We start from the raw sequence: 24046 nt of genomic DNA, 5'->3' as shown, positions 1-24046 counted from the left end.
CAGACCTGACAGCCCACGAATTCACTGCCTGGCCTAATTACTCCGTACCTCGCATACAGTACACGACCTAATGGAGCAAGTGTTGAGCCGTTGCAATGGCTGGCCACCTGCATGCGTGGCCTTGGCTCAGCCACGCCGTCCGACCTCCCCCAATCCGGAATCATGACACGAGTCCGTCTAGCATCAACATCACCCATCATCAACACTGCGTCTTAAGCTTGATTTAGTATTACGTAATGCACCCAAGAATACTCCGTTACATGCATATGATCCAACAAAAGAAAAAGAAAAAGAAAAGAAAAATCAAGCCCGAGCTGAGCTTCTGAGTGAGCCACGCTAATGGCATGTCCGTCTACCTACAATGTCCCGCGCCTCATTTATTTGCGGCTTCATGCTTCCAGCTTTGTACTTGTGTCGTCGCCTTGGCCTCGTCGCCTACACTCCCTCGCTGGGTATATCCATTCCAGTAGTGCCTCTTTTGCTTTACCTTTTCCTGTACAACATCCAACGCTTAGGCGTCGCCGACGTCCACCAGCCTATCCTCATCCCACTTCCTCTTTGCTGCCTTGACTAAAACGTCAAGCTCACCGCTCATCTCACACATGCTGTAGAACTGCCCTTCCTCGTCGCTAAGTAGCTCCCACGGGTGCCCAAACTGCTTTACTTCACCGTGGTCCAGCACCAGCACCTTGTCATAGTCCACAATCGTCTGCAGACGGTGAGCAATCGTGACGACAGTGCCCGTAAGCTCTCGGATGGTTTCTTGAATTTTGGAGTCGGTGTTGTAGTCAATTGAAGCAGTGGCTTCGTCCATTACGAGCACTGTTGGTTTCTTAAGCATAGCCCGAGCCAAGCACAGCAGTTGTCGCTGGCCTTGTGACAGGTTTGATCCAGACTCGGTAACTGGTGATGAGAGATCCAAGAAGATGTTCTTGTTTGTCATCACAGAAGGTACCGGCGATCGGGTGACTTGAGAATCTTTTGCCACTTGGATAGTTGGCGTCGTCGGGTTGGTGGCTGGCTCGTCTGCTCCAATCAGCTGGACCCGGCGAAGCGCTTCAAACACTTGCTCATCCGTATACTGATCAAAGGGGTCCAAGTTGGTCCGGATTGTGCCCATGAACAAGGTCGGATCCTGGGGCACAATGGTGATGTTCTCTCGCAAATCTCGCAGGCCAATCTTGCCGATATTGATGCCGTCAATGACGATGCGGCCCTTCTCGGCCTCCAGCGCGCGGAATATCGCCAGCGCCAGTGAACTCTTGCCAGCTCCCGTCCGTCCAACAATACCAACCTTCTCCCTGGCGTTGATCTTGAGGGTGATGCCCTTGAGGACCGGGTCCAGATCCTCTCGGTAACGAGTCGTGTAGTCAACAAACTCGACGTTGCCCTTGTCCGGCCATGACTCTGGTGGGCGGTTCTTTTCCACCACCGCCGCCGCCTCCTGATCAAGATCAAGGTACTCCTTAACTCTCTCCATTGAGTTCATGTTCTGTTCGTTCATACCATATAAACGCACTAACCAGAGAACATTCTCCGTAAAATTCATGGCATAGCTCAGTGAGATACCCGCTGCACCCGCATCAATCTTGCCCAGGCTCAGAATGATAAAAACACCAGCAGAGAAGGAAACCAGGTTACCCAGCAGGTCGGCACGGAATGAGAGCCATCTGTTACAGGCCCAGAGGTAGATGAATGGCCTGCTCTGCGTGTTCACCTTGGCCAAGTTGTCGCGAATGAAACGCCTCTCGTCACCATAAGCACGAATGGTTGTCATACCACTCAGAGTCTCGCCAAACTGCTGGAACAGTGGACTTCGCTGCACAGACTCGAGGCGCTTGAGATCACGAGAAGCACGTAGGTAGAAAGTGGCGACAAAGTAGAAGATGCCACCAATAAAGACGGCAGCGATCAAGAAACCGGGAGTGATGACGGCGATCAGGACAACCGTTACTATCAGAGAGAGCGCACATGACATGACACCAATGGCAGTAGCCGCTATTTCCTGGTCGACTGCTTCGAGGTCTTTACTGAAGCGGTTCATCAGTTGACCGAGGGGTGTCACATCAAAGAACTTGAACTTGGCACGAGTCACTGCACCCATGAGCCTATCGTGAAGTTTTCTTGATGCTGTCAGAGACCCGTAGAAGATCCAGACATCCCGCACAAATGCGGCGAAAGAACCGAGTATACCGATAATAGCCAGTCCCGACAGATAGTACGCCACGTTGACCTGAGGGGTGACCAGCGCGGAAAATGACACCTGACCATAGACCTTGCCAGAACTTGATTCGGCAGCAAGAGCGTTGCTGCCAAGACGGGAAATGGATGCCCAGGATCCTTTGGAGAATGCCCCGGAGCCGTATGACTGAGAGAGCGTACCGACTGCAACCATTGACTCTTCTTCGACGTATTGGTTCGCCCATTGTCTGACCCACACATTGGTTGCAACTGTGGCCAATTGCTGAAGATTGAAGACGATGACGGCCAAAACCCAGAACCACCAGGGGCCCATGGCTTGAACATAAACCTTCATCACTGGCCATTTGACAGCACCCGAGGCCTTGCCCTCGTCCATAGCATCAATCTGGGGCTTCTTCGATTTGGCCTTCTTTGAAGCGGCACTACCGTCTTGGGATTCGCCATTGCTGTTGACCATTGTCTCACCGTCGCCAACACTTGACGGAACTCTGGAGGGTACTCGTGATGGACCTTGGGAACCAGCCGAAGACGCAGGGCGGGATTTCTGAATCTCTTCACCCAAGACTCCGGAAGCAATAACCTTTTGCGCCGAGCCCTGAGATATGACACGACCATTGTCAAGATACACTACGTAGTCAGCCGAGGGTACGCATAGGGTCACATTGTGGGTAACCAAAATGCAAGTTCGGTTTGCCATTAGGGGACCACGGATGCAGTTGGTGAAGATCCATTGGGCGGTGTGAGAGTCAACGGCGCTCAGGCAGTCGTCCATGAGAACGTGGGCAGAGTTGGAATACAGAGCCCGAGCCAGAGAAATTCGCTGCTTCTGTCCACCCGAAAGCGTGATGCCTTTTTCTCCAACGAGTGTCTCGTCACCATGGTCCAAAATCTCAAGATCGCGTTCCAAGGCACAGGCGACAATAACATCTCTATATCGTTGTGGGTCGTATGGCGCCGAAAAGAGAATGTTGTCCCGAATGTTGGCATTGACGAGCCACGCAGACTGAGCAACGTAAGCGACAGTATCAGCCAACCGAGTTTCGGGGTCAGGCTTGACATCTTCTCTGCTTCGACCACCAGGGCAAAAAATCTTGCCCTCCATTAATGTCATCTCGCCAAGAAGCCCCATCAACATTGATGATTTTCCACTCCCTGTAGAGCCTGCAATGATATTGAGCTTGCCCATCTCAAAGTCGACATTCAGGTCCATCAATCGGAAGGCTCGCGAACCGTCCTCAGCAACCGTGTCCTTGCCACCCCAAATCAGGGTTGCGTCCTTGAATCCAATATGCTTCACACCTTGTTCGTCCACATTGTCTTGTCCAAGCTGCTCATATTTCTCAGTCTCTTCTTCATTCAAGAACTCTTCAACACGATCAATAGAGACCTTTGCTTCCTGCACATGGGCAAACATATCACCCAATTGGTCGAGGGGAACTCGTAGCAGCATGAAGAGGGAGATGGCGGTGAAGGCAATGGAGGGATACAGAGGTTTCTTTTCAATCAGAGTGTATACAAGGAAAGAGAAGAATGTGATTAGGACTGGAACAGAGTTCCAGATGGCCACAGCGCATGCCCAGAGGGTGAATCGGGATCGTAGCGCATTAAGCTCAGCCTCTCGCTTTTCATCGATGGAGCGCCCAAATCTCTCTTCCCAAGCAAAGTATTTGATGATACGGATATTTTGGAGGACTTCGTTGGTCACATTGATTCGCTTGTCAGTAGCTTTCATAATGTTCTTGGAGGTTATGTTAAAACCCTTTGCCAGGAAATAGTTGACGGGGAGAAGGAAAACCATGACGACCAGACCAGGAATAGCACTGAGTCCCATGACCTGCCAGAGTAAGACGACAGAGATGATAAGCTGCGTTGGAGCCGCAGCGCATAGAAAGTGGAGGTAAGCAGTGATTTCGGCAATCTTGAAGCTATCCACTGACATCAGATTGATGATGGTTCCCAAGTTAGCCTGATCATCGTCACCAGCGGGTTTGCTGTCGTCGACATTGATGCTACCAGCAGACTCTGTGTCGCTCGCCGAGGCATTCTTGTTCTTGTTACGCTTCCGTAGACCAAGGGCGCGTTTGATCTTGGCAATTGTACCCTCACTGTCGGGATCAGCGTCCGTTTTGGTCTTCTTTGAGCTCTCCCCAAGGACCTTGTCTTTGCCGGCCGCAGCTTTTCGACGGAGGGCCTTGGCGTAAATGTCGCCAATAATAATGGCACGAACGCGGATGCAAATCTTCCGACCAGTCCAGAGCGCCATACCATCAGCATAGGATCGGATGGTGTCAAGGATAGGAAGTCCAATGACATAAAGCCAAAGAACGTTAATAGGAGCGCGATCAGGTTCCTCGACATACTCGAGAATGGCCCTCAAGAGGAGCGTTGGCGCAAATGTGAAGAAGCCGGAGACAAAGGCTAGGAAGCATTGGAAGAATAACATGCCCTTGAAGTATTTCAGCATGTGCCATGCCAGAGCACCAGTCTTCTTCAGTTGGCGATAGTCGGCAATCACAGCCGCAGCCTTGTCCTTGGGTAGCAAGTTCCAAACATCATCAATCTCCATGGTCTTCTTCCAGCCTTTATACACAATAGCATCCACCCATGCAAAAGTAGCGAGCGAGAAGAGACTCGCAAGTGGTTCGCGAGATGGTTCGATCCCGTCCTCCCATTCCATCAGCACCGTCTTATTCCCCTTTCTAGTGGTCGCTGCCAGCATGAACAACAGTGTGATAAGCCCAAACTCGGTGCAGGCAAGAATCTTTACCAGTTGAGAGGTAGAGTTGATGAGCGCGGAGCGGAATATGAAGATGTTCAACACCCAGTTAATGGCATAAATGCTGGCTGTGTGATTCCATAGATGGGGAATCGCCCATTTGGTGCCACCAACCAACAGTCGCAGAGAGGCCAACACCAGAACATAGATCCAAGTGAGTAGTCCGGTTATCGCCACAAGACGCCCCGCGGATCCGTAAGCACCCTTGATCAGAGCGATTGCATTCACAGCAATCAATCCGACGATGGCAAGTTCTTCAACAGCTTGGGACAACCGTTGCCCATGTGGCGTGTCGGCCTCGACAACGGACCCTCTGCTGATAGTTTTGGCGAGGGCGAGCCGGTTGCCGTTGATTTCGAGATAGGGATCGCCTTCAGTGTCGTCATCGTCATCCTCGTCATCGATATCGGGTGGTAGAGCTGTATGGTCGTTCGCAATGGGCTTGTAGCCCTTGGGCTTGCCTGATGAAACCAGCCGTCCGATGTTTGACCAGGCGAGACGTAAAAACGAGACGACAATGACCGCTAACGGGAGGAGAACCTTGAGATAGCTACGCGAATGTTAACAAGTCTCTTCTCGAGATGGATTGACCCAACGGATGGTTCGGGAATGCGTCACTGCACGTACTCTTGTCGAAAACACAAGGTGAGGTCATCAACCCGCCATATTGGCCAAGTGCATTGAGCGAAGCCCATGGTTGGAGAGGCAGCGCCAGGTAGTGTGCCGGTTGTGGCCGCTTCAGCTCTCATTCGTGCGCAGACACGCACTCAGCCGCGCACGCTGCAGGCAGAACAGTGGTGGCGGAGGAAATAAAAATATGAGAGATGGGAAAAGAGCCTAGCCGCCTCGATTGTGTGAATTCAGGACGTCGGTGTGAAAGGGGCTTTAGAAGGATAGGAAAACCTTTTGTTTTCCGAAGGCACGCGCTAATCTTGGCTTGGCGTGGCAATGGAATTGACGAGGTGTGTAGCAAGTGGTCGACTGAGCAAAGTCCGGCGTCGGCGGGTGGCGTGGGGGGTGTGTGTCGTCGCTGTCTTAGACTTCTCGTCGACGTCGAGCAGTGATGAACGGGACGCGAGAAAAAAAGCAAGAAGCAGGCAATATTCTGTATTACAAGGTGTCAACTCGGTCTTTTTCAACCCACCTCGGACGCTTTGACCGGGCTCTCGTTTGCGCTCAGCCGCCTGTCTTTAGCACCAGCTAGAGATAAATGTCGAGAACTGCCGCCTTTTCTTGTCAATGCTGCATATGCCACCCAATGGAGCTGGGGCGCGAGGAGGCCAGGAGAGAGCAAGGGTGCGAGGCTATTCGGGGGGGAGAAAGGGAGGGGGAAGGGGAAATAGAAATTGGAATGGGAAGAGAAAGGGCATCAGCCTCCAATAATGGTGGTAAGAATGGAGCCGGAATAGACCACCAGACTTGTTCAAGCAGAAGCAGTGGACAGAGGGAGAGTGTCGAGGGTGAATAACTACTACTAGGTAGTATTAGTAGTTATTCGAGGATTAACCCGATAGAGCTGTCCCCGCCTAGCTGCAGCAGCAACCAGCATAAATGCACGAGACTTGCGAGCCCCGGGGAGTTGGACTGGGGTGAAGAACGGTGCGAAGCCAGTGACTTTCGGTCAAGGAGTCATAGGTGACGGACGTGTCGAGTCGGCAACGGGTGTGGTTGTGGGAGGGGCAGCGGTGGAGATGAATTGGCGTCTGGCTCTGGGTCCTGGGCTAGCGCGATATGGCAAACCTGTTCAGCCCTTCAACTCGAAAAGATTGAGGGCAGGAAGGGGTACGAGATACAAGCTGGATCATGTTTTGGCGATGTTTTGGTGCAGCATGAAGAACCGCGACAGGGCTCGAGTGGCCTCAGCTGGTGTTTTCGTTGCCATGTTTCCAGATTCATAAACGGCAGGCATGCGCCATGTCTCCTGCCGCCCTGTCCCAGGTACCTACCTACTCAAGTACCTATGTACCTACGATTTGGCTCGGTACCTCATGCAACAGGGAGGTAGTGATTGGTACTCCGTACTCCGGAGGATTTGAATGTTTGGACGGCAGATTGAGATCTCGATGTCGCTTAGGTAAGGCCCAGCTCCCAGCTCCCAGCTCCCAGCTCCGGTCCTTTTCAGACATAGACATGGATACAGTCAGGCCATTTCACATAGCCCGACACGCACTGTCCTCGCTCCTTGACCCGACGACGACGACGACGACTACAACAACAACAACATCCGCCGTCATCTCGGAAGCAAAACGCAACATGGAAGACGTCCAGTTGTCTTCGTCTCTTTTAGGTGCTGCAGGTTGGACCAGGGTGCAATGATTGCAGTGGGGTTTGCAGTTGGCCCATGTTCTTGACGTCGCACCAAAAGTCCGAGAGTCACCGATGATGTCGTTCAGGAGCTCACCAGAGCCAGGGACTCAGGACGCAAATCCAATAAGAATCTACGACTGTGCTCAAATTCGGTGCCGTGGTACCTGTCATCATCAGCCGTCCCAGTAGGAACGTCCCAGTAGGGCTACTCCCTCACGATACTCTGCGTCTTTGCCTCCAAGCTGCTGAGTAATATACGCCAGATTCGTCAATGATTTGCATACGGGATGTTTCGTACAGCTCGATGCTGGACGGTTGACGGGCCAAGACAACAGTTATTACAATTTATGCACTCGTCTGTACCCCAAGTCTACTAGTACTATCGAGACGCCGGCCCTCTCGGTTAAGGCTGCTTTGAGAGAGAGCCAGCTTCGCAAAGTGATCCATCGCACTAGCGGTCAGAACCAAGTTCTTCAAACCATGAAGAGGCAACATGGGAGAAAATCCACCAAGTCGAGTCCTGCCATGCATTTGTAGCGGCAGGCTGCACAACTGCCTCCGCTGCAGCCCACCCGCACCGTTCCCATGCCATGCCATGCCATGCTCCAACGGCGCCATCGACAGTGGAACTACCTCCCCACGATGAAGTCGAACATTGCGCTCGTTCAAATAAGATCGAGGTGGAACTGGAAATGCATGTTTTGAATCCGGGGCTGCTCTCGTGTGCGTGCGGCTGGACGCCATCTGAATGGGCCTACGGCTGTTTAAGAATTACTAATTGTATTGTCACCTTTCAACATTTCCTCTCCCGCTGGGTGAGTGGCTCTCTAGCTGCGGTTTCCCCAAGAACCTATGCTTGTGCAAAGGCTATATCCATCTCCACCCTCTCGGAGATACACACATACAGCCGTCTTAACATGGAGGACAAGACCGCTGTCGAGATCAGCTACGGAGTATACTGGAGCCGATTTGCTACCTCTTGGTCCGACACCTATCGTGTGCAATAATCCGTGCGGATTCACGATGTTGGCTTTCCCTTCCCAAACTATCACAGGCTATCTTGTAAAAAGAACTGAAATCTAATAAGAGACTAGTGCTATAGGCTTTCTCTCTTTTCCTCTCAACACCCGGCTGCTAGAAATGCCTTGTCGCCCAAAGCAGACTGACGATGCTGTAATTGAGCTCGACTGGCTTAACACAAAAAAGTGACTGAGCGTTCTCGCTGCTCCAAAGGACGAGGGGAGGGTTCGCGAATGCTCCATGGCAAAAATATTGGTTCGGTTCTGTCTTTCCCACTGCATGACCCGCATGAGTTTTGTCCACGTCCAGCAAGGTTTGGCAGTCCGTCCTGTCAACTATCAACATTCGCCAGGCAAAAACCCACCAACTGGCTGCTGTATCCACCATCCGGGGACCAAGTCGGACGACGTACCCGGCAAGGCCAGCCTCTGGCCTAGAGACTCGGGCCATGAATGAAGTCATTTATCATTTGTGAAGACAGCCGGCCAAACTGACAGGCGACCACACTCACCTCCGGCAGCTTCCCCGCGGCATCATTGTGTCGGTTGATACATGGTAACGATGATACCGCCGACTAGCGCGAATGCAAAACGTCATTCATGTCTGGAAGACGCTAATCAAAAAAAAATCGTTTTCGCCTTGGCGAAAGTTTGCAGAGTCATGGCTAAAATGAGCCACCATGCAGACTGCTGGGTTCATGGATTGTGCCAAACCCTTGGGTTGGGAGTACAGTGCTCCGTAAAACATCAATGGTACAATGGCGCACAACGCATGTACGGAGTACGGAGTACCGCGAGGCTCTTTTTTCGGTATCAATCTAGAGCCACCACATTATTTTCCCAGACGAATCAGCGCGCGGTTGCTTCTGCACATGCTGCTTCGTCCGTGTTATCTCGCAGTGCAGCTCGGACGCGACACGGCGCAAAATGCAAAACCGGTCATGGGATCAAGAACGTAATCCGGCCAAATGCCATGTCCGATCCCTCGAATCCAAAAGTCGGCAGGCGACAGTGGAGTATGTATCCCAAGGGCGTGGTTCTTCATCAAAAAAAAAACGTTGCCATCACCTAAGCTGAGCGCCGCAGAAGCGAACGATGTGATCTCGGGAATCTCAATCTCTGAACTACCAATCCCATCTTTCATCGTGCAGCTAGCGCGTTTCCGTCCACCGTATGACTCCCTCTGCTCAACACCACATGCGCCCTCTCCCATCGGCGCCCCCAACTCCGCGCAGTGATTCACGCACTGCTAAATGGAGTGTGCCAACGCTTGTGCAAATACTAACATCATCTAACCAATAATGAGTGCAGTCAGTTAATTTGTGCTCAAGCCACAGAACTTCTGTGCGTCCAAGACCCTGCTGGTGTGGCACTACCCTGCATCTTATTTTCCGTTTGCCAATCGTGGCACAAGTAGCAGCTCATATACCCGTCCATGTGACGAATACCCGACTGTTCCTGTTAAATCGTCTTGCATTACTCTATAGTCAGTATCGTGATCCGAACCGTGAGACATTTCTGCACTCTTGTCACAGTAGATTTGCGAATCACATACACAGCATTGAAGAGACTAGAACGAGCGAGTCACCTCGCATCATTTTGGCCTCTACCAGGTACAGGGTAATCACTCTTCCATGGTCCTACGCATCTCAATACTTTTAATTGTCCAGCTCTGCATCACTCGTTTCGGATGCACAATGATTATGGACCTGCTAAAAACCACGGTATATTGCCACGCTATCCATCTTCATGTGCTCCAAGAAAAAGACAAGCCCAACCTGCCCATCGCCTGATGCCATGTCCAAATACTGATTTTGTAATCGTTTTCGCATCCCAGACTCCCCGAATTTCGCTGAAGTTGCAAAAAGAAAAAGAAAGTCAAGATGAATGCCTCTTTTTTGTATTTATAGTATGCTCCTAACCTGCCAATTTTGTTTTGTTCTTGACACGTGAAATGTTGTTACACAATGTGCCGGCTCTTCCCCCCTAATTATCGGGCACAGAGAAGCTGTGTTTACAATAAGAGAGGGCATTCTCGGACGAGAAAATGCATCTGCCTTGGGGTTTTGTTCAAGGATGTCTTGAACAATCGGTAACTTAGCCCATGATCATGCCCTTCATGCCAGCAAGGTCGCCTTCCTTGGCAGCAATCTCGAAGTATCCGTAGATGATGCTGGGTCAGTGTTAGCTTCAATTGACGTCTTCATGATTGTTGCGGGGTAGTTCTTTGCTAGATACTTACGTGACAGCGAGAAGGGTACCGGTTCCGGAGCCAAGAGCACCCATGAGATCGCTGGCGACAGAAAGAGCACCAATGCAGGCACCGCCAAAGGCAGCAGCAGTGGGAATGATACGCTTCAGCTCCTTGTACATGCTCTGGTCGCGGTGGCCAGCCATGACAAGACCCTGATCCTTGAGCTGCTTGGCAACATCGCGGGGGCTGGAGCCGGAGACCTCAATCCAGGTCTTGGAGAAGAGAGCACAGGCGCCGAGCATGTAGATGATGTAGACTGCGGTGTGGATGGGGTCCAAAAGGGCATCCTTGAAGTTGAGAGGAGGAGACATGTAGTAGGCGATACCAGAAACGGCGTGAAGCTGAGCAGAGCCATCTGAGGCCTCCCAGACACCGAAAAGACGGACGAGGAGGTTCTCAGAGAAGCGTGAGTACAGCATCTGGCTGATCAGGAAGACGTTGGAGGACAGAGCGGACTGCAGCATGATGGGCATGTTGGAGGTGTAGAACAGGCGGACGGGGTAAGAGCCGCGCGCACCACGCTGGCGGGAAGACTTGACGGGGATCTCGACGCGGAAACCCTGGAGATAGATGACGGCGACGAAAACCAAGATGGTAGCCAGGAGGTTCATGATGTTGGGCAGGTTCTGTCTGTAGAAAGCCTCCTGGAGAGCGCGCTGCTTGTTGGGCCAGGTCATCAACAGGTGGAAGAGGGCAATGACGGCTCCCTCGAACTCGGGACCACGGCCAGTGTTGATTGTGGTAGGGGAGAAGGCCTTCCACATGATGGACTCGCAAATGTTGGTGGCGATGAACAGGGAGATGCCGCTGCCAAGACCGTAGCCCTTTTGGAGAAGCTCATCAAGGAGAATGACGATCATGCCAGCAACAACAAGCTGAAGAATCAGCAGGAAGACAATGCCGGCGCCAAGGTCGGAGGGAGGACCGTAGAGGCCAGTGAAGACGTAGACGGTGGCGGTACCAGCGGACAGGATGAAGGCGAAGAGCTTCTGGGCTGTCTGGTAAAGCTCGCGGTCGGACTTGAGGTCGAGGTTGACATCAATCATGTGGGTGCCAGCAAGGAGCTGGAAGACCATGCCAGAAGAAATAATGGGGGTGATACCCAATTCCATCAATGTTCCTCGGTTACTGGCCATGACCATTCGCAGCCAGTATAAAGGATCGGAGTTGTCTGACGAGACAATGCCGTACAGGGGCATCTGGCTCATGACCAAGAATATCAGAAGTGTCAGAGCAGTCCACATCATCTTCTGGTTGAAGGGGATCTTGGTCTCCGGCTGCTGGACCTCAGGGAGGAACGGCACGAACGGCTTGACCAAGTCAAGAAATCGGACTGTCCAATCATGGAGCGCGTTAGCATCATGTCGTCGCAAACCAATTGCGCGCCAATTGGTCTTGTTGAGGCACGAGCATCGGGTCTGGGAGAGCTCACAAGCTCCATTTCCAAAAGCCGCTGGCCCCAACCGTGTCGCGAGGGGGAAGACAGGAGGATTATCCAACTACTTACGGGAACTCATGGCGGCGGTTGCGAGGACAGAGGGGACAAGGGACGAAGAACAAAAAGGACGAGACTAATTCATCCAGGGAGAGAAAGAGAGGAAAAGAAATCGAGCTGGCAACGAGCCCTATATGTGGGTAGGAGAAGATGATGGGCGAAATGGCACTGGGAAAGGGAGGTAGGCAATCTGGCTTCAAGGCCTCGTGTCCCAAAATGTAGATGTGTCCAGTCCAAAATTGTTGGAGGACGGCACGTGATCTGACTCCACAGCCAGAGCCTAGCCGCATCGATCATTGGGTTGTGGGCTACGTACCTAGCGGGAAGGAGCTACCCAAACCTCTAGCCTGGAGGCACTCTTGGGTGGGGTCACTGGGAGTTTGTGCTGCAACTTGAAAACTTGTCACTCACAAGTTGAAAGTGCTTCTCGGCGTCATATATTACTACATGCGCAGCTCCGCCAATGGACCCTTAGGAAGCTTCAGATGCCAATTCTCAGTCGCCTGGGTCAACTCTTTTGGCGCAATGTTTCAACCATGGCGAATAGCAAAGCTCCGGCCGAACCACTCTTGGTAGTGCTGGGCTCAACTGGTACAGGCAAATCAGACGTAAGTGACAAGACACACTCAAAAGTTATACACGCCTCAATACCAGCATGGCGTATTCGTACTCACATCTAACGTCATGTCATACAGCTGGCTGTAGAGCTCGCAACCCGCTTTAAAGGAGAAATAATCAATTCGGATGCCATGCAGCTATACAAAGGGCTCCCCATCATCACCAACAAAATTACCCAAGCCGAGCAAAAAGGCATCCCTCACCATCTCCTGGGCCACATCCCCCTTCACCATCTCCCCTGGGACGTGGATGATTACAAGCGCGAGGCCAACAAAGTCATCGGCCAAATTCGCGCTAGGGGAAATTTGCCCATCCTCGTGGGTGGAACACAATATTATGTCGACCCTCTACTCTTCACCGACGTCATTCTCGATGAGGTCCAGCAAACAGGCCCATCCGCATCATTCCCCATTCTGGAAGAGTCAACAGAAGTTCTCCTAGAAGAGCTCCGGAAATGCGATCCCGTCATGGCAGAAAGGTGGCACCCCAACGACCGCCGCAAAATCCTGCGGTCGCTAGAGATCTACCTGCATACAGGGAAGCCGGCCTCGCAGTTCTATGCTGAGCAAGAGGCGCGCAAAGCGGCCGCTGCTAGCGGAGACATCCCCGCCACACCCTGGGAGAAGCTTTTGTTTTGGGTCTATTCCGACAGGCAAATTCTTACCGAGCGCCTTGACACGCGGTGTGACAAGATGCTCAATTCCGGGCTTCTAGACGAGGTCCATGAGCTATACGCCTTCAAGAAAAAATCCAGAGAAACAGGCCAAGAAATGGACATGACAAAGGGGATATGGCAGTCTATAGGCTATAAGCAATTCGAACCATATCTAAACGCCCTCGAAGCAGGGGCAGATGCTACGGAAGCCGAGAAGCTGAAGCTATCTGGCCTGGAAGACATGAAGACCGCAACGAGACGTTACGCAAACTACCAGACGAAATGGATTCGCATCAAACAAATGCGCCGGCTGCAGGATGAGGGTCCTGAAGCAGTCAGCAGCTTGTATCTAGTTGATAGCACGGACGTGTCTCGGCTTCAGACGAATGTAGTCGAACCGGCGGCGAAGCTGACGGAGTTGTTTTTGAAAGGGGAGCAACGGCCAGCGGCGGTGGACATTTCTGAAATGGCGAGAGAAGTCCTCGGCGGTGCGCTTGAGTTGAGGCCCAAGGAGACACCGATTCAGAGAACATGTGACATGTGTCGGACGGTATTAGTGACGGAGCAGGCATGGGAGAGGCACGTAAAGAGCGTGGGGCATAGACGAGCGGTGAAGAAGAAGACCAAACTAGCCCTCGTTGCTGTTGATGCGCAAAAAGGGGGCGAGGCTAAGGAATCAGCCGACCCTGATGGATCACGAGCGTCAAGCCCGGATATAGGCTCGATATTTTCCAATTGATGCCCTTCACCACGTATATCGTGATGACAATTTACGACTTTCTGTTTGCCAAGCCGTCTTCATACATATTCACATGCCTCAATAACGGGGTAGCACCATCCCTTCCAACCTTGTCCAAACATGTCGATTGACTCATCCCTCAAGATCTCGGCAGCCAACTGTCTCCTGCGCATCAGGAGATTAACCTCGCCAACATTTTGGCTCCATGCCTCGCTGACCTTGTTTGTAACAACTACCTTGCCTACTCTCACATCCCAGAGCAAACTTGCACTCCGATCGGCTCTCAAGAACCTAGTTATCCCTAGCCCTGCGAATCAATGGCGTGGCGCTAAACGCTATCGTAATTAAAAGACATCTTCCCAATGATACTGAAAGCTACATTCTAGTAAACATGGCCTCGCAGTTGGACACAGTTGATACCAAGTTCGACCACTGACCCATATAGTAGTGCCATCAGTTCGAACTACCGGCGTTCATGGTCGACACTACTATATATAGCACGAACCAAGAGACAGTTACTGGCCATGCCTACTCCCCTTTGGCTAGCTTGTGTGGTCCTCCATACTCCCATGAGCGATTGATTACCCAGCGACTCAATATTCTGGGCCTTACATGGACGACACTCTGACGGGGGGATGCGGCCTCCTGTCCCCAAGACACTGTGTGTAACCTTCCGACGTCTTTCGGGTTGAAAATTTGAAATCCATTCAAAAGAAGCGTTGAGTTCCATTGCTCTTGGCCTCGTTTTTTTGGGGGGATCCACGATGGATAGTATCTGGTTTAGGCTATCTTGCCGTTTTGCAAGAGAACATTCGAGCCTGTTGTGACAAACACTCTTACCCGCGCCACATACTTGTAGTGACTTCATCAACTGCCATACCCTGAGCACGATTATAGAACCAGACTGTTGGAAAAAAGGCCCTGCCGGTGGGGAAAGGTGTCGGCGGTTCTACCAGGTATGCTTCGGGTGTTTTCCAGACTGGAAGCCAGCCTCCGAGCTGTTGTCACAGCCGAGCCTGCTGTGTCTCGGCGCTTGAGACTATAAATTTCACCATGGGTCGATACACCCTGCCCACCATATTTTGCAATGAGCTTCGTAGCCTAGGAGAGAAGGTGTTGGTTGAGCCGAGTGCTGTTCCGAGCAGCTCGCGGGTGTGTGGTTGTAAAACAAGCCATCTGACGGCATATTTGAGACTGCGTAAGTAAAGTACAACGAGTAGAGGTTGATTTTGTCGGACAAATAAAACTAGCTACCAATAGCATAAGGAAGGAAAATAGCCCAAAGTCAAGAAAGGTTGGCTTAGAGTCTGACTCTCCCGTTATTTGCATGGACAAAGACAGTCACGAACTTTATGGTGGAAACATTCGCCTCGTGTTTTGCTTCTGTTTCTTTGCACGATGAATCAACATCTCCTTTCATTGGCAAGCCGATTGAGTTAAAAAAAAAGCGCGTAAAACATTATCTTGGGAGTCTTCTGTGATGGCATATTCGCATGTCAAGCGCAAGAGTTTCGGTTGGTTATATGGACTATTTGTTGTGATATCTGTTTAGTTCTCGTAATATTCGACAATCTAACAGAGTCTTCGCTTGAAGTCGCTCGGTATCTTGTAAAGGAGTGCTAGATGAGAAATTGGTGAATCTTTGGAGAGATGGCTAGTGTCGATGGAGAGGCTTCGCCATCATGCAGGGGGCCGAGGTATGTGCCCCCCTTGATTTGGGGTAGAAGAGGGAGCTTTGATCATCAGTTCCACAGGCCACATTTGCCGGATAAGCGCTTGACAAAGACAGGTGATCGCGGAGGAGTTGAAGACTCAAGCGCCTCTGCACATACAAGCAATGAGTGTGGATTCCGAGGGTGGATTCTGAGGTATCACAAGCAATCGCTAGCAGTGATGACGTGTTACACTGCAGTTCTCTGATTTATTATCGCATAGTGAATCTAGTCTAAAACGAAAAAACTTTGAACTGCCGCCAAAAGCTACGTACATTAAAATCACAACATTTCTACGAGAATCATTCTCCATCGCCGCCTTGTAGTGATTCGATGAATCGTGGAATGTCACTTGCAAATCGCAAAGCGCTTTCGAGAGCCACGCGTCGGCCGACCATGGCGTCCTTGACTGCATTAGGATGCTGATGAACGAAGTTCAAATCCAGGAGCCCCGCTATTACTATCCTTGTTCAACAAAAGAGGCCACTGGGGACACCCATTTCGCCTGTCACAGTACATGTATGCCATGACACGCAATGATGGTCAATGTTTGGCGCCTCCAACTGTTCGAAACAGGTCAACAGATCCGCCGTGATGCCTGGCCCAGGCAGCAGGACCAGGTTGTTCAAGGCAACAAAATTTCAAACCCCTTGCCCAGCTCTGCTCGACATACTGGTCTCGGGTTGTTTCCATATCAATCTCTCGGTTCTAGTGGGGCTTTACTGGAAGAAAGAAGATTGAAAGATGTTCAACGTTGAATAAAGTTTGCAACTCGATGCTGCCGGTCTGTGCCAAGTAGCGGAGCATCTCCCGCAGCCAACCGCAAGGGCATGCCATCTGGTAGCTGGCGGAGTTCCTAGCCCTACCGTCCTGTCTCCTCCGCAACAAGTCCACCAAAGCCGCTCGGGGCCTCGTTTGCTCAGCAACTGGTTGATAAGCCACCTGGTGTCATCTCCGCACAAGAACCCAAGTAGGCAGCCATCTCGGTCCTCCATCGCAAAGCCTCGTCTTAGCATTGTGTACTCCGTACGCCGTGTCCACCGCAGCACGATTGCAACATGATGACTGATTTCGTAGTTGATGGGGTTGTCGTGGCAGCCCCAAAAGCGCTTGGCACTGATGTCGAGTCATACTAAGCTCCGCCTATCAGTTCCCCAGACCAGATGCGTCAGGACGGAACGGCCAGGCTTCATTTGGAAAGACTAGGCAAACAGTCTAGTGCCGTTGCGTCACATTCTCGTTACAGAACGAGATGCCCAAGTCGAGCGACCGAGGGATTGGCCCCTGGCTTCAGCCACCATTCACGGTGGTTGCTTGGCTTTCGGGTCTGGCTTCCGATCCCATTTCGTACCAGGTCTGTTGACATTCAGGCCGCGTGACCGATGACTCTACCGGGTGACCCAGGCCGGTTTTTTTTCATTTTCTCGCAGTTCCTAGCCGATCCGTTCTAAAAGTCTGTCGAGATGCCGTATTCACCTTTTTAAGTTGGCGACGGGCTGACATACGTGGCTGACGTATGTATTCGACGCTTGATGGATGGATGCAAAGCAGAAAAGGAGATTTTTGATATCATGGATCCACCAAAGCCGCCTGGGTTCCATGTGCCTTGATGTTGCCTCCAAGGCCCTGTTATATCGGGGACCCCCGCCGTACATGTCCACGTCGGTGGAGGAGACATGTCGCCAAGCATGCGATTGAGAGATTGAGATCTCGAATTCGAGATACGGATCAGGCAGCGCCCAAGTGTTTCAAAGGTGAGTAGGCAGCCGAATTCTCATGTCCTGCCACGTTCGTTGCGGAATCGTCTCCAAGGGTCTGGTTTCTGTCATGGAAGCGTGAAATTACCTTGGTTGATCTTCAGTGTACATTTATGTTTACAACCCCCCCTTCCACCGTGAAACCCAACCCTCGAACTTGCATGTGCAGCCCCTCGCTCGCTCCTGCCTTCTGCCTCTCGCCGTCGTCAGCGGACATTTCAAGGCGACGCCCAGCCGCACGCCGCACAGCCAGGTCTCCGGCCGGAGTACATGGATCCCTTTGCCTTAGCGCCTCGCCACACCTTCAGATTGGCTTCACTCACGTCAGACTTCTAACCGACTTCTTCGTCAGCTTGTGTCGCATTTTTCCCACCCGGTATATGTGTCACCTACCTTGTGCCAGACTATACAGAGTATCAGAACCCGTTGCGAGACTGGTTTCTGGTCCTTGACCTCTATTGATATCCTTTTTGCGACCATTGATTACCCCTCCCAGGCCCTCTACTTCGCTCCGTCTGGTATGTGACAAGAATCGGGCCCCGTCATGTCACCAACTGTTTCGCCAGCGGCGCCACAGAGGCATGCGCGAATTCTGGCGTGCGTCCTCTGCCAACATCGGAAAATCAAATGCGATCGCAACTCGCCTTGCTCCAACTGCATCAAGGTACGGCACGCGCCATCGCGCCGCAAGGTCGGGGGGGGGATCCTCCCCATCTCATCCCACCTGTTTGCTTGGGTCCCGCTTTCTGGGAGCCTGGATACCTCGATGAGGCAGAATATTGCAAAGAACTCCAAGCTCACTCCGCCCTAGGCAAACGTCACATGTGTTCCGAGCACACCGGCGCCTGCTCGCAAACGCCGTCGCCCCAACCAGGACCTTCAAGAGCGTCTGGCGCGATGCGAAGAACTGCTGAAACAATACGCCAATGGCTCTGCTCCGGGTCAGCAGCCGCCGCCGCCGCCGCCGCCGCCGCCGCCGCCGCAACAGACCGAGACACCAGCAACGGACCACCTTGCGAGGTCGGATAAATCGGAACCGACGCCCTTGGGCTCGGACAACTCAAGTAATTGGAAGCCGGCATGTCGGATGGTCAATGACGATGGGAGTGTTCGGTTTATGGACAGCTATATCTGGGCCACAGTATATGAAGAGGTACGATTTTTTGCCATTGTGCTATGAAACCGAGCCTGGCTGTGCGACTGCCTACCGTCGTGTGGTCTTGTAGCGACCGGGAAGCCCTTGAGCCGACTGATTTGTGCTGACTGATGAATAGCTGCAAGCCATGCGAGATATTGTTGACACGGAGGATCCCGAGGACTCAAGTATACTTGGCTCAGAAGAGCTCACCCCGGAGAACAATACCGACTTGTTTTTTCCTGGAGACCTCTCCACTGCCAACATCGAGGATCTCGTTCCAGATCCGATCCATGCCTTCAAACTATGGCAACTCTTCTTGGAGCGTGTAAATCCCCTGTTCAAGGTGGTCCACGTCCCTACCGTCCAACCAATGGTCATGGAGGGTGCCACCAACATTGCCAGCCTGCAACATTACCAGCAAGCACTTGTCTTGTCTATTTACACGAGCGCAGCTGTCTCCTTGAGTGAAGCCGAGTCCATCCAGCTACTCGGCATGTCCCGGGAGTCAGCTATTCAAAAGTTCCTGGCCGGAACAAAAGTAGCTTTGATACGATTCAACTTTTTGAAAAACTACAACATGACCGCTCTACAGGCTCTGGTTCATTTCATGGTACGTCTGTTTCTGTCATCAAAATCGCCACCTGGTACTGAAAACTAATATCTGGAGTAGCACTGCTTACAAGGACGGTATGATCGTCATGCTGCATGGGTGCTTACTGGTACTGTTGTCCGCATTGCGCAAAAGATGGGATATCACCGCGATGGCGAGATTCTTGGCCTGGAGCCTTACGAGACAGAAATGCGCCGCCGCCTTTGGTGGCAGATTATCGTCCAAGACTCCAAGTATGCCATGTTATCTGGCCTCAGCCAGTCCCTGCAGCCCCTACACTGGGATACCAAGACACCACAAAACGTCAACGACGCAGATCTCTTCCCAGGGTCAACTGAGAAAATACAACCTCGCGACGGCCCCACTGAAATGGCGTTTGTCATGGTTATGAATGAAATATATAGGTTCAAGCTGCATACGGACAAGAACAACAACGGCCAGGCATTTGAGGCTGCCATCCTGGGACAAGATCTGAGCCCAGACAAGGACGCTTCCAATGCCATGCATCAAAACATTTTTGCCAAATTCCGTCAACAGTGTCGAGAGCTTGACGAAAACCTTCTGGCCATGGAACAAAAATACATCGATGACAATGCCGGCAACGTGCACAAGGCTGCGAAAGGCGTCCGGCAGATGCTTTTGGGAAGGATTCAAGACATGATGGTGCCAATTCACGAGCAACCCGAGTATGGCACCGAGATTTTTGGTCCCAAAGACAATCTGTTCAAGATTTTTGTCCTAGGAACCGAACAGAGACTGGCTCAGTATCAGCCCATGACCGAGTGTGGGTTCCTCTGGTTTGTCAAGTCGTATTTTCAGCTCGACGTGTTTGCCGTCATGACTGGGCAATTGTGCCAACGGCCTACCGGCAGCTTGGCGGATCGCGGCTGGGTGGGCGTCGAGCGGCTCTACGGTTATCACACGGAACTATTTGACATGTCGCAGAAGCAATACTCCGTCCAGGCCCAAATCACACTGAAGGGGTGGAAACTGCGTGAGCAGGCCTTTTTGCAAGCTGGTCGTCATTTAGAAACACCGCAGTTCATCCAGCGTCTGCGAGATCTTCTACCTTCATACGACTCCCGGTCCTCAATACAGTCATCAGGAGCAACCCCTCCTGTATTCGGCCAAAACGACGCTCAACGGCAGTCCGCGGCACTATTTCAGAGCGCGCAAACTCCAAAGATGCCGCAACAAAATCTCGTGCAGCAGCAGCAACAGGGTGCAAATGTAGATCCCTTCTTGGGGGGGCTTCTCGACATGTCCAGCGTCAACTGGGACATGTTTGGAGACATGATGAATCCCGAGGAACAGCTTTCGGTGGGTATGTTTGGGTACGGCGGGTTTCCTGCGGCAACCGACGGCAGCTTGATAGGCGACAATTCTAACAATATGAACGGGGGGCAATTCCGATAGAGGTGCATGGCAGGAGTCGAGGGGGGGTAACATTGTTTTGGGAAATATGACATGATTTAAAAGGCGGCATTGGTTTCTTGGGCGCAACAGAGAGGAATGGGAAATCGTCTCCGCTCCCACGAGGCGTGACACTCGCGGGTATATGTACAATATCACGATTGGAAACTACTCTACTACAGGCGTCTGCGGACGTCCCGATTGGCAATACTAGTCATCACTTCTCGCAAGTATAATGCTGTTTGTCGGATGCGGTAGTGCAATTGGACGTGACTCAACGACAGCAAATCAACTTGAGGAAAGGCACCATCGGCTATTCAACCGTTCAGCCAGTACAGAATTCACATATCACACGTGCCGTCATTCACATCACCCAATGAGCATCTCCGGCACGCTCAGGTTATAAAAAAATCACAACACCGAAATGTAGATCTCAAAATGAAACGGCACCAGGACAGCTGAACCCGGTGCCGAGATTAACGACGGATCAAATCCCTCTCCGAAAGCCCCTCAGTCGCAAAGACCGTGCGGCCACGCCGTCCCATCTCCAGTAAGGACAGCGCGCAGCGAGCATTCGTGACTATCTGGAGAGAAAGGAAAGAGAAGAAAAAAAACCCAATCCACACGGCACCACAACTAGAGTACCAGTGGGGGTTTCCCACGTGATCCATATAGGCGAGTCGAATCACGTGCCTCGCAGATGAGGAATTGGCGCGCCCCGATTGGCGCCTTGGACCGAGGGAACCGAGCTGCCCGCCAAGCAGCCATTCCCGACGGCCAAGCAGCCGCCGTGATTCCTCCAACCCTCGCCCTCGCCCGCCGACAAGACAAAACACCAACAGGACTCCCGAAATCGACAATGATTGCTCAGCGGGTTGGCATCGCCGCCCTGCGCAGAGGTACGCCCCTTCCTCTTCCTCTTCCCCGTAACTAAAGACACGGCCACTAATTGGCATCAGGCGCGCGGCCCAGCCTCGTCCCCTTCATCAAAGCAGCTACCGGCGGCATGCAAGCTCGGTACGTTTCCTACAATCCGGCAACGACGGTATTTTTACTAACTCTTGCCCCCCCAAGACCCGTGGCGACGGCCAAAATCTCCCAAGACGACGGGCACCAGATCCTCGTGAAGCAGCGGCTGCAGCGCCCCGTCTCGCCCAACCTGGGCATCTACAAGATCGAGCAGACGTGGCTGGGCCACTCGGCGTGGACGCGCATCACGGGCTGCACGCTGTCGGCCGCCGCGTACGTCTACTTCGGGGCGTACCTGGTCGCGCCGCTGGCCGGGTGGCACCTGGAGACGGCGAGCCTCGCGTCGGCGTTTGCCACGCTGCCGTTCGCCGTCAAGGGCGGCGTCAAGTTCTTCCTCGGGTTCCCCTTTGCGTACCACTTCATCAACGGGCTGAGGCACCTGTGGTTCGACCTGGGTAAGGGCTTCGCCAAGCCGAGCATCAAGAGGGGCGAGATGGCGCTCTGGACGTCGAGTATTCTGAGCGGACTGTATTTGGCTTTCGGGCTGTAAATGGAGGGTGTTTGGGGGAGGGTGAGAAGAAGAAGAAAAGAAATCATGAATTGTATTATGCGGGAGGTTGGCTGGAGTGGACATGGTTTTGTTAGGGGTGGGCAGACAAGCGTATGTGCGCTTTTATGTGGTGCACACGTGTAGAGTATCAGCCATACGGCGGGTTCTTTCATTAGTGTTTCTTTTTTTTGGGCCTTCCGATTTATCTACGGAGTAGCTACGTTTTGCTATGCTTATCCCTCAAGCCCGTGTGAATCAAAGCCATTTTGATATCGCTCCCAAACGCCAATTCGCCGATTCCTCCCAGCTCTTATTACCCTGCTGCTCCGACGCTGCCCAATCTGCTATGCCAGCGATCGAGCGTCGAGTATCGTCCTCACCAGAGCGCGATTACCTGCGGCGGCAATCTTTCCCCCGACGATTGACCCGATAAACTCGCTCAGCTCGGAGAGCTCCGAGTCCGACGCAGTACCATTGACCCCGTTTGGAGCGCCCAGTTCGCCACGCTGCGCCAGCGATGCCACTGCTTGCACGAGACCCTGCACCAGCATCTCGTATTCGATGCTGCCCTCGGACCTGTCCCTCATCGGCTGCAGAATAGCCGCGTCGAACGTCTTCATGTTGCGGAGCACCAGGACACGAATGGCTTCGGGGCCACCGGCTTCCAGGAGTCCGTAGATGGCTCCGTACAGAACGGCAGGCGGTTTCGTGGGATCCAGGAAGTACTTGAGACACGTGCGCGTGAGCTTTGGACGCAGCAGGGTGTTGGAGGCCGAGTACTTGCGGGCGATGCGGCCCACCAACGACGCCGCCAGCTGTCGCAGATCGTACTGGTCCTTCATGGCGTCCACGCCGTCATCTGTGCCTAGCTTCCGGGCCATCAGGCACGTCAATGCCGGGGCGGACAACGAGGAGGCGTATGGATCTAGGAAGAGGCTCTTGTTTTCGATGAGGGCATTCGTCAGCTCCATCATGTGCCGGAGTGTAAAGGTGTCGTCGAGGTGGTGCGTCACCCTGTCCATGATGAAGTTGATAAAGTACGGGACAAGCTGGTGCAGACCCGGGTCGTCGCGTACAGAGCCCAGTGCTGCTTGGCGCAGACGGACGACTTCTTCGTCGGGGTTATCGTCCAGAATGGCGGCCTGGATCTTGTCAAAGTAGAGAATGAGCTCTTTGCTGACAATATGTTTGACAGAGGGTTTGACGGCCACGTTGTCGTTTCCGGCCAGGGCGGCGAGAGCGGGATTTGCGCCGGGGCCTTTGGGAAGCAGCTCTTGGGAGCGCGATTCGGCCGTCGTTGGGTTCTGGGGTATTGATGGCTGGACGCCTTCGATTGCGAGCCAGTGGGCTGTTTTTTTGGGATTAGCGACGTCGAGGCAATGGGGGAGAGTTGGCAGCTTACCTGTAAAGTTCATGTCGCGAGGAACTTTGGGTAAGGGCGCATTGATGAGCTTTTCAAAATCCACCTCTTCATCTTCAATGTAGAATAACGGTTGGCCGGGACCAAGGCTCGCCTCGCCGTAGCGAAGCGGTCGCGTGGAATCGTATCCGTAGAGAGGCTCGACATCGAGGACTTTGAGTGCGAGGGAGACGTCGTTGACGGTGAGGGTGGTTCTGCGAGCGGCGCGCATCAGGCGGAGCGCCTCGATGATGACTTGGCCGATGCGATACTCGACGTCCTGCGTCAGTGCCTTGAGGGCTTCGTCGTTGAGCGAGTTGATGCCAACGGATTCGGCGACGTCTTTGACATTGTCGGAATTCCAGAGGAGCTTCGGCCGGGGGGCTTCGTTGGCCATGATGGGCGATGACGAGATGTTGGGCGTGGTAAGTCT

General features: G+C 52.7%; 6 protein-coding genes across 6 annotated transcripts; 3 read left to right on the top strand and 3 right to left on the bottom strand.

Moving 5' to 3' along the window:
• Positions 1 to 511: 511 nt before the first annotated feature.
• Positions 512 to 5673, bottom strand: YBT1 (ATP-dependent bile acid permease; the record flags this gene model as incomplete). The annotated part of the gene is made up of 2 exons (XM_014684612.1): positions 512 to 5528; positions 5606 to 5673. The coding sequence occupies 2 exons, from the start codon at positions 5671 to 5673 to the stop codon at positions 512 to 514; spliced, it is 5085 nt and encodes a 1694-aa protein (XP_014540098.1).
• A 4728-nt stretch (positions 5674 to 10401) lies between these two features.
• Positions 10402 to 12075, bottom strand: sec-61 (Protein transport protein SEC61 subunit alpha; the record flags this gene model as incomplete). Its single annotated transcript, XM_014684613.1, has 3 exons — positions 10402 to 10477; positions 10547 to 11891; positions 12066 to 12075. 3 exons carry the CDS (start codon positions 12073 to 12075, stop codon positions 10402 to 10404), a joined length of 1431 nt encoding a protein of 476 aa, XP_014540099.1.
• A 514-nt stretch (positions 12076 to 12589) lies between these two features.
• Positions 12590 to 14065, top strand: tit1 (tRNA dimethylallyltransferase; the record flags this gene model as incomplete). Its single annotated transcript, XM_014684614.1, has 2 exons — positions 12590 to 12661; positions 12749 to 14065. 2 exons carry the CDS (start codon positions 12590 to 12592, stop codon positions 14063 to 14065), a joined length of 1389 nt encoding a protein of 462 aa, XP_014540100.1.
• A 4013-nt stretch (positions 14066 to 18078) lies between these two features.
• On the top strand, positions 18079 to 20698 carry aurR2_2 (Aurofusarin cluster transcription factor aurR2; the record flags this gene model as incomplete). Its single annotated transcript, XM_014684615.1, has 4 exons — positions 18079 to 18198; positions 18346 to 18687; positions 18809 to 19282; positions 19343 to 20698. 4 exons carry the CDS (start codon positions 18079 to 18081, stop codon positions 20696 to 20698), a joined length of 2292 nt encoding a protein of 763 aa, XP_014540101.1.
• A 697-nt stretch (positions 20699 to 21395) lies between these two features.
• Positions 21396 to 22214, top strand: sdh3 (Succinate dehydrogenase cytochrome B subunit; the record flags this gene model as incomplete). Its single annotated transcript, XM_014684616.1, has 3 exons — positions 21396 to 21594; positions 21655 to 21712; positions 21770 to 22214. 3 exons carry the CDS (start codon positions 21396 to 21398, stop codon positions 22212 to 22214), a joined length of 702 nt encoding a protein of 233 aa, XP_014540102.1.
• Positions 22215 to 22558: 344 nt separating this feature from the next.
• Positions 22559 to 24010, bottom strand: taf6 (Transcription initiation factor TFIID subunit 6; the record flags this gene model as incomplete). The annotated part of the gene is made up of 2 exons (XM_066130777.1): positions 22559 to 23562; positions 23617 to 24010. 2 exons carry the CDS (start codon positions 24008 to 24010, stop codon positions 22559 to 22561), a joined length of 1398 nt encoding a protein of 465 aa, XP_065986914.1.
• Positions 24011 to 24046: the final 36 nt, after the last annotated feature.

This window comes from Metarhizium brunneum, chromosome 3 (assembly GCF_013426205.1).
Source record: "Metarhizium brunneum chromosome 3, complete sequence".
Classification (NCBI taxonomy): domain Eukaryota; kingdom Fungi; phylum Ascomycota; class Sordariomycetes; order Hypocreales; family Clavicipitaceae; genus Metarhizium; species Metarhizium brunneum.
Note: the sequence above shows the minus strand (reverse complement) of the source record. Positions and strands in the feature narration are given on the sequence as shown.